The 17,920-nt window shown below is 30.9% G+C and overlaps 3 protein-coding genes across 3 annotated transcripts in view; 2 read left to right on the top strand and 1 right to left on the bottom strand.

Annotated features, from left to right (window-relative positions):
* LOC125070067 overlaps nt 1-13,162 on the top strand; it is a 45,301-nt gene extending 32,139 nt beyond the window's left edge. Inside the window, exons 4-7 of the mRNA XM_047679747.1 lie at nt 170-1,450; nt 2,709-3,892; nt 8,036-9,004; nt 11,452-13,162. Of these exons, the coding sequence (XP_047535703.1) occupies nt 170-1,450; nt 2,709-3,892; nt 8,036-9,004; nt 11,452-12,856 (4,839 nt within the window). The 3' untranslated portion in view covers nt 12,857-13,162. The remainder of the gene's footprint in view (nt 1-169; nt 1,451-2,708; nt 3,893-8,035; nt 9,005-11,451) is intronic.
* A 379-nt stretch (nt 13,163-13,541) lies between these two features.
* On the bottom strand, nt 13,542-15,657 carry LOC125070005 (SET and MYND domain-containing protein 4). Its single transcript, XM_047679670.1, has 2 exons — nt 14,240-15,657; nt 13,542-14,119 (listed from the first exon to the last, which is right to left on the bottom strand). The coding sequence occupies exons 1-2, from the start codon at nt 15,655-15,657 to the stop codon at nt 13,723-13,725; spliced, it is 1,815 nt and encodes a 604-aa protein (XP_047535626.1). The 3' UTR covers nt 13,542-13,722.
* A 47-nt stretch (nt 15,658-15,704) lies between these two features.
* LOC125070006 (protein OSCP1) lies at nt 15,705-16,818 on the top strand. The gene is made up of 2 exons (XM_047679671.1): nt 15,705-15,825; nt 15,901-16,818. The coding sequence occupies exons 1-2, from the start codon at nt 15,714-15,716 to the stop codon at nt 16,698-16,700; spliced, it is 912 nt and encodes a 303-aa protein (XP_047535627.1). The 5' UTR covers nt 15,705-15,713; the 3' UTR covers nt 16,701-16,818.
* Nucleotides 16,819-17,920: the final 1,102 nt, after the last annotated feature.

The raw sequence follows: 17,920 nt of genomic DNA, 5'->3' as shown, positions 1-17,920 counted from the left end.
TGTGTTAAAACTTTTATCATCCAATCTGTATTAACCAATAAACTAACAACTAAATTTATATATTTAATGACAATAATGATCAACAAATAAACTTAATTCATAATAACAAATGTAACATAAATATACATATTCGTTGCATGGTAATTAACTCAGAAATATTGTTTTTCAGTCACTCGGGAACAACGATCTGGAAAAAGGATCCAGTAACCTTACACCGTTCTTAGCAAATTTGGATTCTATTATCTTGGCCAGTAACGTTATCTTGAATTCGGAGGAAGCGAAGCTGAAAATTAAAAAATCTGTAATAGTTGATGTGGAAGGCGTTAAAATTGGCCTTGTTGGTTATCTGACTCCCAAATCTAATATATTGGACAGCACGGATAATCTTGAGTACATTGATGAAGTGATTGCCGTGCAAGACGAAGTAAATAAACTGAGACAGCAGGGTATCAAAATCATAATAGCGTTGGGTCAATCTGAAACCAGAAAAGACGTTGACATAGCTTCAGAAGTTGACGGCATCGATCTGGTCATTTCTGGTCATCAAAATATTTTCTTTGCAAATGGTACAAATGCTGAAGATAATTTCGAAAACGCCATCAAACCTATTATCGTGACACAAACATCTGGAAAACAAGTACCAATAGTTCAATCATACGCGTATAACAAATATTTAGGTAAAATTCTTTTGGTGTTTAATGAAGATGGAGAAATAATTAATTATCAAGTAGATTCCATATTGCTCGACCAATCAGTACCACAAAATATAGAAATGGCTGAAATTGTTGAAAGATCCAGTGATCAACTTGCTCCTTTAAATGCATCAATTGGCAATACTCTTGTTGAGCTCGATGGAGATACGTGTGGCGTTGAAGAATGTAATTTAGGAAATTTAGTGTTAGATTCGATAATTTTATACTATGCTGCCAGATATAAAGACGAACGGTGGACTGACGCTCCTGTTGCAATAATAAACGGAGGTGCATTCAGTGGCAGTATTTCCCCAGAAAATCGTCCATCCCCAGTCAGCAGAGCTGATATACTTTCAGCTATGCCGGAATCACAAAATTTAGTTGCTGTTACAATGAATGAAACAATACTCAATCAAGTTCTTGAACACTCTGTATCTGATTACAGAGTTAGCAACCCGACGGGCCGATTCCTTCAATTTTCTGGAATTAGAGTTACATACGACTTAGCCAAAGAACCGGGATCCAGATTAGTAAACGCATTAGTGCGTTGCTGGGATTGTTTGATACCTCAATTTTTCACAATTGATAATTGGAGGAGTTATAAAATATTGATGCCGGCTTCTTTAGCTAATGGTAACAACGGCTACACTATGCTCGTTGGTTTACCAAGTGAAGAACTTAATTATGATGCTGTAACCTGTACAACGGAGTACATCCGTATGAGAAGTCCAATCTATCCAGAAATCGCAGAGCGTGTCGTTTTACTTAACAGGGAAGTAGTAGCACCTGGATCTGCAGCTGCACTTAGTTCAACTATAATAGTATTGGCGCTTACTATGTTACCATTTTTAATTGCCTGAATTTATATTTTACGTTCTTAATTAAAATAAACCTTTGTTTGAATTTATTTTTAAAATATTTCTATATTTGTTACGTTCTTATTCTTATCACAAAGAAGAGGAGAGAGAGAGAACAGCCTTAACCCAGATAAGTCTAGAAACTTTTTTTTTTTATTTATCGGAAATATTACTTGCATGTAACATAAATTACTTTTTCCATGACTCATTGCATTAAAAAAAAAAATCTTATCTTTTTTTCTATGCATGTATCTCAAATATGTAATGTTTTTTTTTTAAATAAAAGATTATTAGACCACATTCTTTGAATTTAATGGGTATTTTAAGTGAAGTGTGTGACTTTTGTTAAGGGTTTCCTATAGATAGGAAACCCTAAGCTATACAACGAAGAATATTAATGTGGTATATATTAAATTGTAATGACAGTAGCCATGTATGGACACAATGTTGCAATATCGTGTCTAATCGACTAAAATGACTACTTCATTTGATATGTTCCAAAGTAAATAAGTATTATATTTTATATCTGGGAATAGAAAGAGCGTCGTCAATGTTCATACTAATATTTTGTCGAACGCAGTCAATGTTTTTCTAAATAAATTAAATTTATTATGACAATGCCAATCTAGGATAGATATCAACAACGTAAGGACTTCGTATCTGGAATTACTAGTAACCATACTTAATCGTTATATCAAGAGAATTGGTGCAACATGAATAGCCAGATATATAGTTCAATTTTATAAATTGGCTCGAATCAAGATTATTGTGTCAAATAACAGGAATAAATAATTCATTAAAAATTGTAAACATAGAAGAAACACAGTGAAACAGGTTTCGATTTTCCAAAAGTTGTTGATTACACAATTTTTTTTGAATTTGTACACTCAAATCTTAAACCTATTTTTATTAAGGTGTTAAATATCTTCCTTTCTTTCCATCTTCCTTTATTCCTATATAAAATATTTTATCTATCTTAACTAAAGTTTCTTTTTCTGCTACACCTCTAGGGTAAACTAAAGTCGCTAATCTCTATCTTACATTGCTTCTCCTTGTTAAACTCTACAATTCTGCTACTTATTGATATCATCTATATTATTTATAAACGATGCATGATTAAAATCATAAAACTATAGCAACTTTTGTCTTATTGTTTCAGTCATTGGGAAATCACGAATTTGATAATGGTGTATCTGGCTTAACACCCTTCATAAGAAATCTAACATGCCCCGTACTGGCTGCCAACCTTATACTTACTAAGGAACCTAACTTGGAATTAGAACATAACCTTATGAAATCTGTTGTATTTACTATTAATGGAACTAAAGTAGGCGTTATTGGATACCTTACTCCTGAAACAAAAGTACTAGCAGTAAAAAACAACGTTGAATATATAGAAGAAATAATTGCGATTCGAGAAGAAGTAAAGAAACTTAAAAATGAAGGCATTAATATTTTAATAGCTTTAGGCCATTCTGGATTTTTAAAAGACTTAGAAATAGCGAAAAAAGTTGAAGACATTGATCTTGTTATCGGAGGTCATACAAATACATTCTTATGGAATGGCACAACACCTGACAGTGAAATAATACAAGGCCCTTATCCTACAATAGTAAAACAAGAATCTGGAAGAATAGTGGCGGTAGTACAAGCATACGCTTATACAAAATATTTAGGGAAATTGCATTTGTTATTTAATTCTAATGGAGAAATAGTTAAATTTGATGGAAACCCAATATTATTAGATAATTCTGTACCACAAGATCCTACTGTATTAGAAATTGTTAATAGATACCGTGAAAATATTATTGAAATATCAGATGTACTAATTGGCATCTCTTTAGTAACTTTAGACGGACTAACGTGTCGCTTACAAGAGTGTAATTTAGGTAATTTAATGGCTGATGCCATCGTCGACAAATATGCTTCAGAATATAAAGGAGATGGTTGGACTGACGCACCGATCGCTATTGTCCAAGGAGGTGGAATACGTGCATCAGTAAGCCATGAGGAAAAACTAATTAATATTACTAAAGGAGATCTCTTTACAGTAATGCCGTTTGATGGAAATATCGTGAAAGTAACTCTAAACGGGTCAAATATTATAAAAATGCTTGAATACTCTGTAGCTAAATATAATAAAATACGTGCACCTGGTCAATTTTTACAAATATCTGGCTTGAAAGTAGAGTATGATTTCAAAAGACCACCAGGAAAAAGAGTTGTAAATGTTGAAGTGCTTTGTGGAAAATGTAAAATACCTACTTATGCATCTGTTAATACGTCCGAAAATTATAACATTTTAATGAACAATTTCCTTTCAATGGGAGGTGACGGCTTTTCTATATTTCTGGGTTTACCTTCTACGACTCTAGAATATAATGAATTACAATGTACGGTTGATTACATTAATAAAATGAGTCCCATACATCCCGCCGTTGAAGGTAGAATTACAATACATAGCATCGACGTTATGAATAATGCTGTTCGACGATCAGTATCTATCATTTTAATAATTTTAAGTTTACTTTACACTCAAATATTTTAGGAAATAAATAATATTATATTTAATTATAATTATTCTAAGATACGTAAATATATACAGTAAATATTTTGTGGAAGATTATTTTATAATTTCTTAAACCAGTATTAATTATTGTTCCTAAGTTTTGTTTGAGAAAAATATAGCATTGGTAACGTTCCTGTTGCCCTATTATTCGCATTGATTTGTTATTTTATTAATGTTTGTCGGTCAGATTTGCCTCAGACTTTGCTTTGATAGATAGACTATGGTTTACGATAAAATGAATTACATTATCATCGTAATTATTTGAAGGCTATTGTTTTGTTCCTAAAGTGTATAACACAAAAAAAACTTCTCTTGTATATAAGTTAGCACACAACGGTTCAATATGATTATTGAAAATTTTACAATTATTCGTACCTTTTCTGTAACAACTTATACATTGTCCCTAAACAATCATTGACCCTCTGTCAAATAGCGAGGTAGCATAGGTAATAATATAAATAATAGGTCTCAATGTCCGCATTTATCTTTTATATATTTACGAACAAACATAACGATATCAAATCTTTAACGAATGTTTAAAACTTTTCTTAAAAAAATAAAATAAAACAATCAAAATTGCGCAGGTTTCGTGGGGCAGTTTTTCTCCAATCATATTATTAAAACGCTGCATGTGGTGCATCGTCTCTTAAGCTTTTATGTTCATTGGTTTAGTTGGTTTCGTTTTTTCTAGTTAGTTGGTACAAAACAACAACTCCTTATTTATTAAAATATATTGAATTCATTGGTTATTGTGGAATACATAACAATACAAACGTATTGTTATGTATTCCAAAATTATCGTCATGTAAAAGTTTTACGTTATTTATGATAGACAAGATTTTTTTTTGCTTATTACAATATTTGGTATGTTATTTTATGAGCTTGAAACCTTTCACACGTGCAAGAGTCAAAAATTAATAAAATGTTGACTAATTACGGGGTGTTTTCTTAAAAATTGGTTATTCCTAGTTCTTTGACAGGTTGTTGTTTTATTATTACTATGAAATTATTATCAATTGCAAATTTGTATTGGAAAGTCTTTCGCCATACCACTATACTCTGACATAAACTTTAAGCGTACTGTCATTTGTCAAATAGAATAGTCACAACCTAATCAAAGATCATAGACAATTTTACTACTTTTTAGGAATTTAACAATTATTATATTCCAAATAATTATCTACATATATGCTGCTGTTTATTTATCAATTGTGATAATTGTGTCCTTTAATTATATTTAATGTAAATTCTCCCTGGTCGTGATCGTGTAACTTCTGTGCGATTTATGTTATAACCTGACCTTTATGGATTTAATACTGTAGGGTGTCTGTAGGGTAATTTATGTAAATTTGTTTTACCTATAATATGGTTCAAAGTATATGTTTGTATGTGGCCCTGAAGTTATCAAGAAATTACTTATATTCACAACAATGTTGGTTTAAAGATGATCGATAAATATCATAATGTAGACAAGACTGATACTGCAGGTAGCTGGCATCAGATAGGCTGTGCTTATCAAGATCCTAATATTGCCTACCTACCTAACTTCAATAAGGTCATAAAAGTCCATTAATTATTAAAATATTTCGAATTTAAATAGAAAAAGAAAATAATGCTAATAATATTAGTATCAAAAGCCATTGTGAATCTGAGATGTTGATTCATAACTTATTTGTTAAAGAAGAAAATGTATCTTTTATTTTCGGAAAACTTCTTAACAATAAATAACAGAATCTTATTTAGATACATTTATTTGGGAATAGGGCTTTGTGCAAAGCCTACGGGTCTGATATTCCCACCACCCACTCATCAAACATTCTGCCGCCAAGCAGCATTATTTGGTATTGTTGTCTTCTGGTTTGAAGGGTGAGTGAGGAACTACAGGTACAAGGGACCAGAATATTATCTTAGTTCCCAAGGTTGGTGGCGCATTGGCGAAGTAAGGGATGGTTAATTTTTCTAACAGCGCCAATGTCTATGGCGGTGGGGACCACTTTGCCGCCACTTTACCATGCCGCCCATTTGCCGATCTGCCTACCTATTAATTAAAAAAAAGGTTTTCTACTATATGCTTTTCTCATTTGGATTCGCACAGCGCTTCACAGCAGCCCACAATTTTTTACTATGACAACTTGAAATTTTGTATTAGCTACCATTCTGATAAATATACAAAAACCTCATGCAATCAGTCAGGGTCTAAATTCTACTGACAAATTGACAGTTTATTGCTATCGAATCGTTAAGTCGTAATCGTTACCCTTCAGCTGACCTATTCTACAAACGCAACGATCCAGTTACGATTCGGTCAAACTTGGATCGGGATACAATCGGATATAAATCTTCGGTCTTCAGTTACCTACAATTAAGGTGAGGTTGAGAACTAGTCGAAGTTGGTTCAAAAAAGAATCGGGGACGTATCATTATCATTAGAATTTAGTATAAGGTCCCAGTGTCTGTGGTTGTTGTTACGTACCAAGCAACAAAAAAAAAGGAAACAAATTTCAAATCACAATAGAATTAGTCAGGTCAGTATAACTTCTAGTATTCTTTATGGTAAATGCTATCGTATATGTTAAATGTTTAACTTAACTAATGTTGCTGACTATTTTATAAATATCGAGACAAATTTATGGATTGATAACATGTTCTACGGCTTAAACATATAGAGCTATTCTGTAAGAACTCTCTGCAGAACTCGATCGTGTAATGTAAATCTATTATAATTATAAAACTTGAAAAATATATGCATATGAATAGCTTATCGGCCTAGGTTTCCAACATTACATTCGAGTATAACGAGTTAGATGAGAAATTAGCTCTTACGAAATAGCTCAGCTGTCATAAAGCTTTAATTTTGTGTTCGTCTTTTAAACAGGATAACTATTCTCATAGCCGTATAATGTGAGTACAACACTAGGCTGAGTGAGTTCGCGAAGCGATGACAACGATTTGGTAAAGTTACGAATATACAAACATTTCGAAGTAACTTAAAAAAAAATAGTGATGTTGTAACGGGTTATACTATAGTACGTTTCTTTTAGCTCACTTTATTTAAAAATATAGGCTTATTCCAACTACACAAGAACAAAAGACAAATACAACATTTGATTTATTATTATGAATTATAACAAAAAAATGTATGATATTCATTATGGATTTGCGAAAAATGTCGTTTTGAACGTCGACGAAGATATTATAGGGACTTCGGAAGTAAAATTAAATGGATATAATTAGTTAGGTTGAATTATGTTGTATTAAAATAAAGATAAGTAGTGTACAATATATTTGACCTATTAGCATTGCATGAAATACGTAAATCTGATGTTTGTATATATTTATGCCTTCTTTAATTGGAATAGACTATAGTTATACCTTTATAACAATAATAAAAACTATCCATTTCTTTATTATTTTTTCTTTATCTTGTGTTGGTAGACCTTTTATATAGAACATTAGGTTTTTTTGAGCAATTCAATAAAACTATCATACATTTATATAATTTTAATACAAAAAATATATATATTTTTTATTCAATGAGTAAATTTTTGTTTGAATTTAACATTGTACAAATTTAATTTCAATTGAAAAGATATTGTATTCTTTTAACATTAATTTACTATTTTGTTTAGGATTTTTTTTTTTTTTTAAATAAATACTTTTATGTTCTTCATTGATCCGATAATTCATAGATTTTTTTAAAGAAGGTACCTACACCTAGTAATAGTTTATATATAACTATTTAGATTAACCACTATATCAAAAAACAAACAGTTTAATAAAGGATTAGATAAATGAAACAACTGCTAACATGTTTTAATTACTGCACGTGCATGTAATTGTTTGTGTTAATTGATCTGTTCTGTCCTAAAGCATGTTGTCATTTAAAAAGTTATGTATTATTTTATATAATTGTTGCAGTCCCTTGGAAATCACGAATTTGATCACGGCGTGAGTGGGTTAACACCGTTCATAAAAAATCTCTCTTGTCCTGTGGTTGCAGCGAACCTTGATTTGACCAAAGCTCCTGATTTAGAAAAAGAGACAAACCTAAGGAAATCTGTTATATTAAATGTCAATGGCACGTCAGTTGGAGTCATAGGTTACTTAACGCCCGACACTAAAATGTTAGCTGTGAAAAATGATGTGGAGTATGTTGATGAAATCGTGGCAATAAAAGAAGAAGTAAAAAAGTTAAAAGCTCAAGGAGTCAATATCATTATTGGACTAGGTCACTCGGGTTATTTGAAAGATTTAGAAATAGCAAAAGAAGTAGACGGTTTAAATTTAGTGATCGGTGGACACTCGAATACTTTTTTATGGAATGGTACGAGTCCTGATTCTGAAAAAAATCAGGGACCTTATCCTACTTACGTCACCCAATCCTCCGGGAAAATGGTACCTGTGGTCCAAGCCTATGCTTACACAAAATATCTTGGCAGACTGCTTATGGTATTTAATAGTAAAGGGAATCTACTAAGCGCTGAGGGTATACCTATTCTTTTAGACAAAACAACTCCTCAAGACCCTGATGTTTTGAAAATTATTGAGCGTTATCGTGCAGAAATTTCAAATTATACGGAAGAAGTAATTGGGAAAACGTCAATAGTTTTAGACGGTCTCAGTTGTCAACATCAAGAATGCAATATGGGTAACCTTATAGCTGATGCTATGGTCTATAATTACGCGATGGAATACGAAAGCAAAGATCATTGGACGGATGCGCCAATAGCTATAATTCAAGGCGGTGGTATAAGATCTTCAATAGCTCATTCAGAAACACTAACTACCATTACTAAAGGAGACTTAATTGGAGTCCTACCTTTTGAAGGAGATCTTGTAATCGTAACTATGTCGGGTAGTGTCTTGTTACAAATGTTAGAGCACTCAATTAAAAATTTAGACGAATTAGACTATCCTGGGGAATTTCTACAATTTTCTGGCCTCAAAGTTGTATATGATGTTAGCAAACCAGACGGAATGAAAGTAGTACAAGCAGAAGCAAGATGTTGGAATTGTTCCATACCAAAATATAATAGAGTTAGAGATAATGAAATGTATAATGTTATTATGCCGGGTTTTATATCGATTGGTGGAAACGGTTACACGATGTTTCAGGGTTTGCCTACGCGTTCGTTTAACAGCAGTGAATTAACATGTACCATACAATATATCAAACAACATACTCCAATTTTTCCAGAAATCGAGGGAAGAATAACAATTCTTACACAAAGTAGCAATAACGGATTTAGAATCACTCTATCACAACCATTACTTATTTCGTTAATCTATTTATTTAGTAGAGGCTATATATTAATCTAGTATAATGAAATAAATCCAGCCGTAAGAAAATTTGTACAAATATTTCTAACAGTATTGTTAGTAAGTAAGATATAAAGAGTATTGATGTTTGATGTATTATTTTACCGTCCAAAATCTTTGTAAAATACCAATTTAAATTTCAATAAAAAAGTTAACTTTATTTAGTTTTATTTATAAATTAGTTATACCTACTACATCCATTAATTGGTCGGTTTAAATGTCCTCTAGAAGTAAAATTAAATAGATTATAGTTTCGAGAAATTTTAAAATACAATTCGCTTATCACTTGACATGTTGCAAACAAGGACAGCAATGAATTTGTACTAGGAGTTCTCGGTACTAGTGCCCAGGGCGGCAAAATAGACTATAAAAACTATAGATATTCAATTTCCTGCTATGAATGAGCCATTTTATTTATTTAAAAATTGAGTAAGGAAATATAGAACCTTAGCAACCTCCGTGTCTTTGACCTGACGTGTTTGTTTCATTTTTATAATGAGTCAAAAGTAAAAACAGTTTCAATAAAAAGTATATCTGTTACTAGACATCCGTAAACTATATATCTGTAAGATATAATAAATAAGAATAAAATGATTTAACGACAATTAAATGATTTACTAGCGAAAAGCCCCGGCTTCGCAGGCAACTTATTAGTAAAGAAAATTATATGATATAAAATATATCATATAGTACTCAGGATAACGGATCTGGATTTTGGAATTGGATCATTAGTTCCGGAAACAACAAATTTCACCATTTTTTAATAATAATAAAGATTATAAAATCAGTACAGACTAAATAACTTAGGTTTTTAATGCCCGAATATTTTATTTAAGAAACGATTCGTTTTGCTTACTGATAGTAGGTAGCATTTCTACGACGCTTAAGTCTGAAGCTTCCAATTAGCTTTCTTCTTGCGAATCTTCTTTATAATCCACGGCACTAAGCAACGGATATGGTAATTAAATTGACAAATACGCGTGATGCAATGTAACAAATAAATATTAATTAGAGCATTCTAATAGCATGCAAAAGTTTTTTTTTTATTGAAGTACTCTAGTAATCAGAGCTGTACGTCCTGCATACTTCTCACACACATACGCCAAATTTTTCCTTGATCATAATACAAGATGACAAAAACAAACTTGTATTTTATGTATATGTCTAACCTGTAGATAGCAGTAAATTGTCTATGGAAAAATCATAATGTAGTAGTGCATCTTCATCCGAAGTATATCACCTCGCCTTGTTGCCTCCACTGAGAGGATCGGAATTGCGATTCAAGGGGATAAATGTTGCAAGCATTCTTGCCACCATTCCACGCGGTCATGATTTATGCAGTAACTATTTTTAATTCTTATTCGTATAGTTGAGGCCTTGATGTTAATAATTCTTATGTAAATAAATAAATAAAATAAAAACTCAATTTAACAAATTAAAACACAATTATTTTTTTGTTTCTGTTATATAGTTAGCCGTACGGAAATAATATTAACCATTGCTTATATCGCCAATGCGCCAGCAACCTTGGGAACTAAGATGATTTATCCTGAAAAATGATACTATGTCCCCTGTGCTTATGCCTGGCTCTGGCACAACTCAACTCTAAACTCTAGCACTGACTCAATTACCCTTCAAACCGAAACACAAAAAAACAATACAGAGTACTGCTTTTTGGCGGTAGGTACATTACAAATAAACATTTCAAATGACATAAACTTTCGTATCTAACTTATTACGTACTATGGAATTATTTTAAGAGGTACTTATGGCTGGTGTCTTTGTTTTGCAAAATGCATTTTGTAACGACCAAACGTGAATTTATCTTATATATAAATAATTAGATAATTTCAAGAAAATAAAACTAATCTAATCGTAATATTCTTTTTACATGTATAATATATTTAACTTACCGTAATTCTGGAGAAAAAATAGGTATAATTGATTAGTTAGTCAATATCATGTTCATATAATCAATTCCATTATTGTTTTTAAAAGTTTTTTCTCTTTTGCAGTCGCTTGGAAATCACGAATTTGATGAAGAAGTCGATGGAGTCATACCTTTTATAAGAAATCTGACGTCACCTGTTTTAGCTGCCAATCTTATTCTCACCAACGTACCAGAACTCGAAAAAGAAACCAACTTATACGAATCAGTTGTCATTATTAAAAACGGCATTAAGATCGGAATCATTGGTTATTTAACCCCTGAAACAAAATTTCTTGCACCAAAGAACAAAGTAGATTACGAAGAGGAAGTCGTTGCCATAAGAAGAGAAGTACATAAATTAAAAGAAATGGGAATCAAAATAATCATAGCGTTAGGTCATTCAGGCTTTTTGAAAGACTTAGAAATAGCTGAAGAGGTCGAAGATTTAGATATAGTAATAGGCGGTCATTCAAATACTTTTTTGATAAACAAAAATAGCACAGACGAAATTCCTGAATATCCACAAGGACCATATCCTACAATAGTTAGACAAAAATCGGGAAGAAAGGTCCTTGTAGTACAAGCGTATGCATACACGAAATATCTTGGCAAATTACATTTAATTTTTGACGAACAAGGAGAAATTATATATTACGACGGTGAGCCGATTCTATTGAATAAAGAAATCCCAGAAGACCCAGTCCTCCTAGAAATAGTAAATCGATATCGAACTGACATAAACCAAATATACAATGAAGTTGTGGGAACCTCACTTTTTTATCTCGATGGTGATTCCTGCCGTCTCAAAGAATGTAATTTAGGCAACTTTATAAATGACGCTATAATTAACTTTACAAAACAATATTACAAAGAATATTCTAATGTTAACATAGCGATAACACAAGGTGGTAGAATAAGAACGTCCATAAATGGTCCAGATAAACCATTTAAAGTTACGAGAGGAGATATGGTCACTGTCATACCATTTTCTGATACACTATGCATAATGACTATGAACGGCACAATACTGAGACAGGCTTTGGAACATTCGGTTGCAGCTTGGAGAAAAATTGATACCCCAGGACAATTTTTACAATACTCGGGAGTGGAAATAGTCTATGATCTAGCTAAAGAAGTTGGTTCACGGATTGTGGAAGCAAAAGCTATTTGTTCAGATTGCTCTGGCTTGAATGATATTTTAGATAATCTCGAGTACAAAGTTATTACGTCAGTATTTTTAGCTGAAGGTGGAGATGGTTACACGATGTTTGATACAGTTCCCAAAGAAATAGTTAACTACAATGAAGTCATGTGTGCTGTAGATTACTTGCAGAAATATAGTCCTATAGAGCCAATTGTATCAAAGAGAATAAATATTCTTAACGAGGATAACATTAAATCAGCAATGTTTTTGCCTTCACAAGGAAAGTCAATTAAATTTAATACTAAAATGTTCCTTTTATTAACTTTTTTTATATTATATAGTTAAATCAATGTTGTATGTAGATAATTAAATTATAATCGAAATTCGAAATTTAAAATTTGAAAATGAATTTCGAATATTTTTTGACGTGAAACTTCTTTGGAAATGTTGCAATTGATACTAGGCAAAACATGAAATGCGTCACGCCAACACGCCACTTTTATTTTCTTTCTTTCTGATTTATTTATTGTTAACACTAAAGCTCGTCAATAATAAAAAGTCTATTTTATACTTACATAAGATTGCCATATAATGAACAAATTATTTAAGTATAGATATACATTCCTGTCATTATAATTATAATTGTTGTCATTGTCAATATTTATAATTTAAAAATAATGTGTTGTTATTTTTATTTTTTATTGTATAATAAATGATTTTTAATACACAACATAGTTTGAATACGAAATTCAATAATTAAATCTTCAAATGTAAATTAATTGTCTTACATTTTAAACTAGTTCTATGAAATAAAAAGATTCATATAAATTCTTTCATAAAGATTAAACAATAGCCAACTACAACTTGTATGAATATAATAAAAAATAAAATCTTACTTTGCACTCTTATATCTAAGTTTGTTTTTCAATATAATATACTTTTCTGTCAAATTTTGAATATAGGAACTTTTCTTAAATATTTCCAATGTAAGCACCTATTAAAAATTGAAAAAAGATGTAACATTTTTAAAAATAAAAAATATAGTAATTCTAATTTAACAATTTGTAAAATGTGAATAGAATATGGTTACATAATAGCAATTTTATGTTATAACAACATAGTAAAAATTAACATCCTTAACCTATTGAGTTTCATTCAATATAAAAATAAATATTTTGTCAAAATTAAAAATTAAACAATACTTAAATATCTTATTTTGAATTTACCAATTTCCACTTAACCATAAGACTGCTCCCATAGGGCACTAGGCCCTCAAAAATTTGCAAACATTGTTTTAACGATTCTTGACAGTCACACAGTTCCATGCATGGCACATAAGGCTCTAATAATTCACATAAATCACAGATGCGGTTATATGTTTTTAATGCTGTGTCTAAGTTTCCTTTCTGAAGTTGGTCTATTACGCGCTCATTTAGAATACTGTTTTTGGATCTAACTAACTTTGATGGTACATTTTTAGATTGTCTCATACTTAAGTACATATAATTAGGCCAATTATTGACACAAGCTTCACATAAGCAGGTGAATTTAAATTGAAACTTAAGCGAAGCCTGCCTTGAACTCAGCTCCTCTAATGCATGATGGGGTCTGAAAAAAGAAAAAACATAGTATTGTAAAGGTTTTTTTTTTGTAAATATATGTGTACACACATGACATCTCATCTATTGTGGTTATCAAGATAGAAAAAAGAAAATTACAATATCTTACCCATAATTATCAAAAATTTGCATTCCTTTCTTAATTGGGCGCAGAGCAAACACATACATCCTTGCAGAGCCTAATTTGGTGAATCTAACAATATTGGGGGCACAAGAATGATTAAAAAGGCTACAAAAAGCATAAGGTGCACTTGCCAAACTTATTTGGTCCACACAATTACCCTCCTTACTAGCTGCAATGGAACTAATGCCATGCATGTTGGTAGGACTTGTCATCAAGTGTAACAATAATAGTCCAGCTACACATTCATTTATTTCATCATATTCATGTTTATTTTCTGTTTTTAAAAACTCAGTATTGTTTTCCAGAAATCTTAAAAATACAGCTGCCGTTAATCCTTTTTGAAATATATCAGAAATTGATCGTCTTTCTAAATTTGTAGCTAAAGTATGTATAGATGCATAGTATTTGGAATCATATATCCATTTATCATCAACCTTAACTTGCCCATGATGTTCAGTGTTCATATTGTCTTCAGCATCTTTGATTGTATTAAATAAATCTTTCCATTCATTATGATCATGACGAGCTTTGAGAACAGTTCTTAGAGCAAGCAGTTCCAGTTTTGTAAAGTCCATTTTAACAAGTGTAGCCATAAGTGAACATTCAATGTTATGGTACTCCTTCCAAGCTTTTGCTTTACATTCATCACTGCAATAGAGACAGTAGCAGCAGCCATCACATGGTAAGAGATTTAAACACCTCGAAAGACAATAATTACAACCAAATAAATATTGATCTTTCAGTAATAGTGTAAAATATGGATCCTCTTCGACTATGACTTCACCTACTTTTATGTCCTCTTTGGCAATTACATGTCTACCCATTTCTTTACTAATCACAACTTCTAATTTATTACTTGCACATAAATATTCAGAATGTTTCTCACTTGTCATTTTCAAATATTCATTAAAATCATCATTTTTGATTGTTTGTTTTTCGTTGCTTGAAGACAATGCCTCGTTACACATTTTCTTTCTGTTATTTAGTTTCTCTGTCAATTTTGTAGGATATTCTAAAGAAAAAACTGTATCTATGTCTCGCACACATTCTTTATATTTATTTAATTCATAGAAAACAGCTGATCTATTAGACAGCGCCAAGCAATAGTTTTCAGAGTTTAAGGGTGCATGTAAAAGTGACAAGTTATAATACTGCCAAGCTTTATGGTACACTGTTTGTTCAAAGCATTTGTTGCCTAGGTTACGGTAATATAAGGAACTGTCATTGTTTTTCTTTATTTCTTGCACACTTGGAAAAGCATTAAGACCTTTCACAGTTTTATACACAAAAAGTACTCGTTCACTATTAGTTTCTAGTGATAATAATTCTAAAGACATTTGCTTTATTTTACCCTGTGTCGTTAGTTTGGCAATGACACCTTCATAGCAAGAATCAATAGACATTTTGTATGTGATATTGAATTTTGCAGTATTGATTTTTTCAATTAAAATATATAGCAATGTCCCACTTTGCTACACCTTTTATTGTGATCAACTTAGGTTGTGAGATGATTTATGTGATCGATCAGAGATTAAAAACACAGAAAGTGCCATTGGATAAATCTGAAAGAGGTAAGACTTAATATAAGTATGCTATAAATAATTATATTATGTAAAACAACAAACTATTTATAAAATTATTTTCAGTACTTACAGATATAGTCTCAGTCTTACTTCATCCTAAGCTTTTGGATGAGCTATTTATACCTCAACCGGCAGCGACACACGCAGTTATTAAGCAGCTACTTCAGGATATTTCCGCCACGTCTATTATGAAACTCGACGACTATTCTATGGGTAAATTATGGGATCTCATGACTATGATATTCAAATGGCAGCTATCTGTTGCAACAAATCAAAATATTTTTGACATAAGCCGGCGGCATTTGCGAAGTGTAGCTACACTCATGCCTGAATATTTCTCGAAGGAAATTTTCGAAAATGCTTTGAAAAAAATTGATATAATAGCACAAAAATTTGAAGACGATGACTACAATTGCTTATGTAGCGCACTAATCATCTGGTTTTCAGAATATCACACTAAAATTTCAGTTCTTTTAAGACTGGGCTTACAAAAAAAGGATGGAACATTTTGTCTTCCGTACACATTAAATCCAAATTTTCTTAAAAAATTAGGAGAAAATATTTACAATTACGATAATACTAAAAAGAGAGAAGATGAATACTGTCCAGATCCCAGCGAAGTAAATAGTATTTTAGCATCAATTGAAAGTTCACCTAGTATCTCGAAAGTTATTAAATTAAAATTGCCAATCGAGTTTGGAAATGAAAATTTTGAAAACAAAATACTTAAAATAGACAAAAATATTGAATATAAGAATATTACAGCACTAAAAAAAAATAAAAATAAGAACGGCGACCTCACATACACTGCTAATACATTAAAATCACCTCAAGAAGATCTTTTAGAAATGCTAAAAGAATAAGTTCCATGTTACATTCCAAAATTTAAAATATAGGTATGAAATATGAATGGACTTTAACAATTCCCTACGAGTTATTCCGTTACTAAATTCAATAAAATATTATAATAAATAATATGATAACGACTTACATTTGCTATGACTACCGCCGCCCGCGGTGGGCATTAAGATTATGAGTTAATTGAGTTATGATTGAAATTTAAAGAATATTTATATAAAATTGCTAGGTTTAGTATTAGATTCGGGAAAGAACAATCCATAAACAATTAAACACTTGGTGTTGTCAGTTAAAATCGATATGAAATACAATCGAAATTATACTTCAATTAATATTACTTATATTAATATTTTAAAATTATGGTTATATTTTTGCCACAAAGCCATCGCATAAGCATAAAAAGTTAGGAAATGATCGATGTCATTATGTCAGTGGTATAAGATTTTATTGCAGTACACAAATTGTTGTTATAATAATAATAAGTATATTAAGTCATTGCTGTACTATGAATAAGTAAAAAGTAATATATATTATTATTACAGAATTAGAGCTGAAATTATATAATTAGATTTAATTTAATTTTACAAGACAAAGAAGTGTGGATAAAAAAGCTATCTGTAATGATTACTTTATATAAGAAATTTAAATAATAAAAACTTACATATTACGCACGTTAAGGTATAGTTTTTATTATGTATTTATGCTAAACACTTAAGTTCCAAGACATCATATTCAATGTTAAATTTCAAATATTCGATTCTTTCGAATTAGTGCGACTGAGTCAGACATTCTGTTGGTCTAGAACAAAGAGATAACTAATCTTTAATATTTCGTTTAAAATTATTCTAATTAAGTGTCAATAAACCACTTGCAAACAGATTTATCTAGTTAGTTAGTTACCTGTGGAGCTATTGCGGTTAAAGCATAGCAACTGTTTCTTTCAAATATTTGTTGCAGATTGATATGAAATCAAATCAAATCAAAATATTATAAATTATTATTATGGATCTATGCAGTAGTACCTTATACTCCAGACGCAACAAAATATGAATTAAAAATTTTATAATCTCTCGGTATACTTTTTACCCTTGGTAGTGGAGCATAGTATCAATCAAGAATTAACAAATCAAATAGTAGTGAGCTAAAACAAAAACGTCACAGGTGACAGAAGATGTGAAATCCATAATTTCATCAAAGTTTAACAAAAGTATTCAATCATTACTTG

This window comes from Vanessa atalanta, chromosome 16 (genome assembly GCF_905147765.1).
Source record: "Vanessa atalanta chromosome 16, ilVanAtal1.2, whole genome shotgun sequence".
Lineage (NCBI taxonomy): Eukaryota > Metazoa > Arthropoda > Insecta > Lepidoptera > Nymphalidae > Vanessa > Vanessa atalanta.
Note: the sequence above shows the minus strand (reverse complement) of the source record. Positions and strands in the feature narration are given on the sequence as shown.

Bases quoted from the DNA above. Each gene is read 5' to 3' on its own strand.
- LOC125070005 (XM_047679670.1), bottom strand. From the start codon at position 15,657: ATGTCTATTGATTCTTGCTATGAAGGTGTCATTGCCAAACTAACGACA. The intron at 14,120-14,239 runs GTAAGATATTGT...TTCTTTTTTCAG, and splicing joins CAAATTTTTGATAATTATGG to ACCCCATCATGCATTAGAGG.
- LOC125070006 (XM_047679671.1), top strand. From the start codon at position 15,714: ATGTCCCACTTTGCTACACCTTTTATTGTGATCAACTTAGGTTGTGAG. The intron at 15,826-15,900 runs GTAAGACTTAAT...AATTATTTTCAG, and splicing joins ATTGGATAAATCTGAAAGAG to TACTTACAGATATAGTCTCA.